A 6,252-nucleotide genomic window follows, 5' to 3' on the forward strand; every position below is an offset into this window, starting at 1 on the left:
AGAACTGGCTAATTGGCACAGTAGTGAACTTTGGCTTGGTCGTCGGCAGTCAGATATTGAAGAATCCACCCTAGGAATGCCAATCACACTCTGGTCGAGTTTCACCACAGTCTTTATCTGGCTCTTGTCAGATTCTTGCTGCTTCAAGGTATTTGTGGGGACAGAAGTAGCTGAGATCTAGGATCTTACAGAACCAGATATGTGGCTTTATGTGCCTTCAAGTGGCAACCCCTGTGGATGACATTACATGAGGGAAACCCCTCTGTTACAAGACCCACATCAGCAGATGGAACAGAGGACCTGGGTTTTTACGACAGGTTCGTTTATTAGTTCCAACCCACAGCAAGGAGATTACTGGAATGAGGAGCAACGTCTGTGGGCTGACTGTGGCTGTTCCTTCATTGCCAGACCTAGAACAGTACACCAACTTTGGTGAGTTCATCAAATCCTGTGATCTATCACTCAAGAACACTTCAGATTTAACTTTCTGCTACTGAATATGCAGAAATAGAACCGACAGCCTTACATTAAGCACAGTTAGATTATTTTCCGCGTGAGGGTGCGTGCTTAAAGGCTGATAAGACAGAGCTAACAGTAGGTCAGTTACGTAGCCTTGACCCACATTTTGATCATTCAAGTCAGCTCATCAGAATGGCTGGTTGCCTCAGATGCAGAAGTCGTAAGATTCGTCCCGCTGTCCACAGCCTTCATCAGCTTATTAAGCGTAGAATAAAGGACAACGATGACTGCTTATTTCACTCTGGTCCAGAGAGGCCATTTGCTGAGCTTAGGTTCCTAAAAGTTCTCCTTCTCATCAGCACAAGTGTTCAGAATGTGTGGGAAACCAACTCCCCCCTTGGAGAGCCAACCTCCTTCCAACTTGACTACGTATCCTGAAACCAGCATTCTGTTCCTCTGGGGTGGACTTGAGGTGTTTCAGAGAAGGGAAATCTCATGGAAAATCCTCTTTGTGTGACCAAGGCGGTGCATACAGGGAGCTCCACCAATATTTTGCTACTCTCCAACATGTGCTTCAACAATGATCACAATAACTGATGCAGTTGCCACGTGCACTCTGGCCTGTGCATAAGGTCATACAAGTTTACCCTGGTCAGGACAGCAGAGCCAGATCAGTGGATGTACAGGCCAAGGACAGAATCTGCAACCGTCTAGAAACCCAACTTTTCAGTTTCCCTGCTCTTTCTGACTAAGTTATCCTTACTGGAGTAGTTGCCTTTTGAAGTTCAAATTCACCCTGTGAATCTGGTGGCTTTTAAAAAGGCCATGGCTGATGTGGATCTGCCGAAACAACCTCCTCGTTCTGCCGTTGGTTTGTCCCTGTGATGATGGAGTGGTGCATTGCTGTGATTAGCATACCAAATGAGTCTGTGGGTCAGGTCACGGACTGTGCGCCCTAGAAACATTCTCATTATCACTGTGGGTATCCAACTTGGCACTCTCCAACCAGATAGCATTACAAAGGAGAATTTGTGTATTTTGGCAAGCAGATGTAAGTGACATGTACTGACATTAGCTCAGGAACAGAGCCTAAAAATAGAATAAGGAAATTAATGCAACTAACTGCAGTCTCTGGTTTTTGGCTTGTCCATAAGGATGGAGAATATCTTACCATTTCAGAGCCCATAGTATAACAATATAATAGTACAGAGAATTTTTATAGATTTTTACATGTTTATGGCCTCAGTGGTATTGCTGTCATTTAGTGCAAAAAAACAACAGAAATGGATGATCACTCCCTTGTTAGTGTACGACTGTTTGCATAATGCTATATCAGACATGATTACTGGGACACTTCACAGAAAATGTACTTTTAGAAAAAAGTATGAAGTGCAGTGTAACTTTATACAGGTTTAACTATGGCATTGTTTTACTTTTACTTGAGATGCATTTCAATTGGATTCATTTTTACAATTTTTTAAGAGCATTTCACTGTTATTACAGCAAACTGCTTTCACTTGTCTGTGTTTTACATTTGTGAAATTGGAAGTGCTACCAAACAGAGACAACACAAACTTTTGTGTATTTTTTATTGATTGGCATCGCTAATAATTTGGATAACTGGTCAGAAAATTGGAAATTAAGAAAAGCATTTAGTTAATCGTGATTCTTTTAAGAAACTCACAGTCATGCAAGACTCCCTCCTTAATGTTGGAGCTGGGAGGGTGAAAAAAACCTCTGTTCTCATGGTGCTGTTCTCCATGTTTTCATCTGCCTTGTTCTATATCTGCATCTATTCATCCTCTTTCATTCATAGCCAGAGAGAGAGAGAGAGAGAGAGAGAGAGAGAGAGAGAGAGAGAGAGAGAGAGAGAGAGAGAGAGAACTCTTCAAGAACACTGCAGAAACAGAATTTTCTGGAGCTCTTGTTTTCCATTTCGATCATATAACATGCAACTGTTCTGCAGCAAAGAGACCATTCAGTAAGAGGCACTGCCTGAAGGTTCACACATATCAGCAACGTGTGTGCGCATATAGATACACACACATACAACAAACCAAAGGCTACATCTGTCAGAGTGAAATTATTTATGTCACAAGTGTTCTCTGCTGAGAACAATATCGTAGAACATTGCCATTACATCAGAACCCCGAGTAAGGGTTTCTGTTTCTTTCTTGAAAACGTTCGGGAATCCGTCAAAAAACCCTCATTATTTTAAACATATCACAGGCCTGTCAGTCTACATTTTACACATCGACATTCAAATGTGCTCATATGGAATATGAACAAACAGGTATTTCTAACAGGGATAATTTCTGCATTTCTATATGGTAAAGGCAAATTATATTTGAGATGTATGTTTTGTAGTGTCTGAAGACATGGACTTCTCCAAATACCTGCGCTGACTTTACACTGCTTCGTATGAAAATCAATAGACCTACATCACAGTTGCTTTCGTATATAACGTGTTTCATATTTAAATTGTTAGTGTTTTTAGTATTCTGATAATCCTGATTTCAGTGGACCAATTACCCAACTTTAACTAGTTCTGTAGTCTGATTAAGTCTGATAAGCTCACATTTTCTGTCTGGCGTTTCTGTAGTCTGATAAAGCTCACATATTCCATCTGGTATATGGGTAGTTTCTGGCCCTACAGTATTTTTAATACTCTGGTCTGATGTAAAATGAGTATGGTACACTTCAAACTAAAAATAAAACATAAGTACAACACTATCTTCTAATTTTTATATTACATTCATTTGATCCATAATTGAAAAAAATAAATAGAACTTTGTTTTGAAAAGTACTTATAATATCTACATATTTTCAAGAGACCATTACAGAAACAGCAATGTAGTATAACCAAAGACATGGCAAAGGCATAATGTAGTGCTGGTCACAAAATGAATGGGCCTATCAGAGTGTGTGTCAGTAATCAGCGAACCAATCAGGTGGATGGGCAGTGCTTGGTAAAATGTGTGCACAATTAACCCTAAAATTTTGGAGCACTGTAAGTCATGGCTTGATGTAGACAGGCAATGCCAGTGAGTTTATGGGGCACACTTAAGTTTCCTATATGCATTACACATAAATACTGATATATTTTACTCACTGATCATTTGTGCTAGTGTATGCATGTATTTATGGACTAGATTTGTTTGTTAGCATTTCAAACTGTAAAAAAGTAAAGTGCAGTATTTGGAGCCAGGTAAATGTCACAATAATTGGTGGCATTACACAATTTTAGTACAAACTGGTGCAACAGCTCTCTGTTCTTTTCTGAAAGAGACAATATAAGTCTGCGTTGCGCCAACATTTTTACTGTGTACGTCTAAGGGAAGTGACATGGGTTTTGTCTTTGGGATTCACTTAGGATTGAATATCTCATCATCAACTGCATGCTGAGGTAAACTCAGCTATTTAAGTACGACTTATTAAATTCCTATGAAAAAATGATTATTTAGCCTAATTAAGAAGTAGTGACTTCTGGGAACTACAAAAGGTACCATTCTTCCTTAATTAATTAAACGCCATATTCACGGCAGAAATATCAACAAAACCTGGGCCTCCATGATGAAATACAAGTGCTTGGAGCAGTAGGAGGAGAAACGGTATCAGAGACATAACTCGAACCAGTACTATTAAAACGTGTTGCCACATTGTCCTATAGGTTCAACTTATCTTGGTTTTAGACTTAGTTGTAATGTCACTTGTGACTCACTACTGCAGGTCCCTTAAGTCTCGGTTTGGTACTAATCCTGGTCTGAGATACTGATCTAAAATAGCGGTTATACAAGGGAATAACCAATCTAAAAAAAAAAAAACCCTTGAATTTCCTCAATTTATCACTGCTAAACTTTCAAAGCATCTGAGTATCTCTAAGCAGTTCAGCAACGTAGCTCATAAAAAATATGCGAAATAAAAACGTGATTAATTGTGTGACGCAGTTTCATTGGCGAGCGTAGAGTGTAGCATGTGCAGCTTTTCATGTGTTTACAGTGAGGTTTACTGTGATGATGCTGTAGGATTTATTAAGGCAGGGCCGTGTGTCCTAGTGTCTGACACACTGTCAGTGTGGATTTTGTTCTTACACACATCGTCACCATCATGGTCACTTTGTGTGTGAGTGTGTGTGTGTGTGTGTGTGAGAGAGCGAGAGAGAGAGAGAGAGAATGTAAGGTCCTCTTTGGAGGTATTTAAGCAGTTGTTACAGTCACGTAACTGAAACGAGAACACCACAAAGCTTTACTCAGATCCATCATGTTGGATTTGAAAACGCAGATCTGTGACAGGGAGCAAGTTGGCATTGGGTGATGGTGCTTGAAAGGACAAAAAGGAGAATGTGGTGGAGGGCAGACGTGATGCCCATGGACGGGGAGAAGCTTTTACAGGAATTATCTGCCTTTACACTTCATCACAGATGCATCTTTCCTCCCTTTCGGGGGCGTGGCTGTCGGGTGTGTCTTCCCTTTCGGGGGCGTGGCTGTCGGGTACGCCTTACTCTTTTTGCGGTCGGAGTCCTGAGGTTTGGACTTTGGTTGTGATGTCGAAAAGGGGCGTGGCTGCTGGAGGGCCCTCGGTGCCTCGCCAGCCATAGGCTGCCGGCGGAGCCGCTGGGGGGATGGGCTATCTGTACGGGAGGTGGAGTAACTGCGGGGCGAGGTGCTTATGCTACGGATGTTCGGAGAAGCGGTGGGCCGGGACTGACTACGCAGAGCTGTCCGACCACCCAGAGAGGGGGAGGAGCCTGGCTGTTGGGACCATGGCAGTGTTTTGGAGAGGCGGAGCTGAGGTCTAGGCTGCTGCACACTTGTGTGTGCATTTGCAGACTTCTGCATCCCAGAACTGACACAGATAGAAACAAAGTTTTAAAAGAGAAAATACCACAAAACTCAAAGCATCACAGAAGGTACATTGAAAGTATAAGAGTTCAGCGGCATTAGTTCACTCACCTAGATTGAATGAAGGAGGCAGATCTCTGAGTCTGAGGAACGATCACACTTCCTAACTGGATGGAAGACTTCTTAATGGGCGTGACCGGCCGCGGGATCTTGCTCCTCATTGGTCCCACTGCTCCTCTTGCTTTGACCGAGTCGTCTGATTGGTGGGTGTCATCCTCTGAGGCGGTTGCTGACAGGGTTGGGGAGGGGGAGGAGGTGGATTGGTGGCGGAAACGTGACTGCTTGCGCTCCAAAACCAGGCGGACTAAGTGTGGCGGTCGGGTTTTATGGGGTCGTGGCGACTGGTCTTGGCTGGTTTGAGATGACCGGTCTGAACCGGTCTCCTCTTCCGACATCAGCACCGGAATGCGACTGGGCCTCTGTGGGTGGGGCTGAGGCCTGGGCCCGGATATGCCCTTTTGGCCCTCCGACTTTGCCTCCTTCGCAGGCCGAGATGCCCCCACCGCGTCTGACACCAGCTCCCTTTTTGTGTCAGTGGCTGGGGTAGGACACTCCCCATCCTCTGTCTGATTCTGCCCCTCCGCCAATGCTAGCACAAGTTCTGGTTTACCTTCCGGTTCGGTCGGTGTAAACCAAGCTGCTTGGTGATCAATGGCTGAAGGTTCCTGGAGGTCATGTGACTCCCCCTCGAGTTCTGAAGATCTGCTTTTCTCTTTTTGTCCTGCTGGTTCTTCTCCTTCTTTGTGCTCCTCCTCGAGATCATCGCTCTGCTCTGCAGCGTCTCTCTTACTCCCTTCATCTCTCTGCTCCCTCTCAAACTCCTCCTCTCCACCCTCTTCCACCTCTTTCTTTCTTTCTTTCTCTTCTCCCTTACTTTTGTCCTCCTCCTCCT

The 6,252-nt window shown here is 43.6% G+C and overlaps 1 protein-coding gene across 9 annotated transcripts in view; it reads right to left on the reverse strand.

Moving 5' to 3' along the window:
* Positions 1-2,031: 2,031 nt before the first annotated feature.
* Positions 2,032-6,252, reverse strand: part of ttbk1b (tau tubulin kinase 1b) — a 28,672-nt gene continuing 24,451 nt past the window's right edge. For 8 of the 9 annotated variants that reach the window (XM_081722330.1, XM_081722328.1, XM_035532848.2 and 5 more), the window contains 2 exons: positions 5,412-6,252; positions 2,032-5,304 (listed from right to left, as the gene is read on the reverse strand). The exon at positions 5,412-6,252 is cut by the window's right edge and continues 586 nt beyond it. In XM_081722330.1, the coding sequence (XP_081578456.1) occupies positions 4,854-5,304; positions 5,412-6,252 (1,292 nt within the window). In that variant the 3' untranslated portion in view covers positions 2,032-4,853. The remainder of the gene's footprint in view (positions 5,305-5,411) is intronic. The other variant, XM_035532852.2, reaches the window with a different exon arrangement.

The sequence above is a fragment of the Electrophorus electricus genome, chromosome 10, assembly GCF_041902795.1.
Source record: "Electrophorus electricus isolate QZ-2024a chromosome 10, ASM4190279v1, whole genome shotgun sequence".
NCBI classification, from domain to species: domain Eukaryota; kingdom Metazoa; phylum Chordata; class Actinopteri; order Gymnotiformes; family Gymnotidae; genus Electrophorus; species Electrophorus electricus.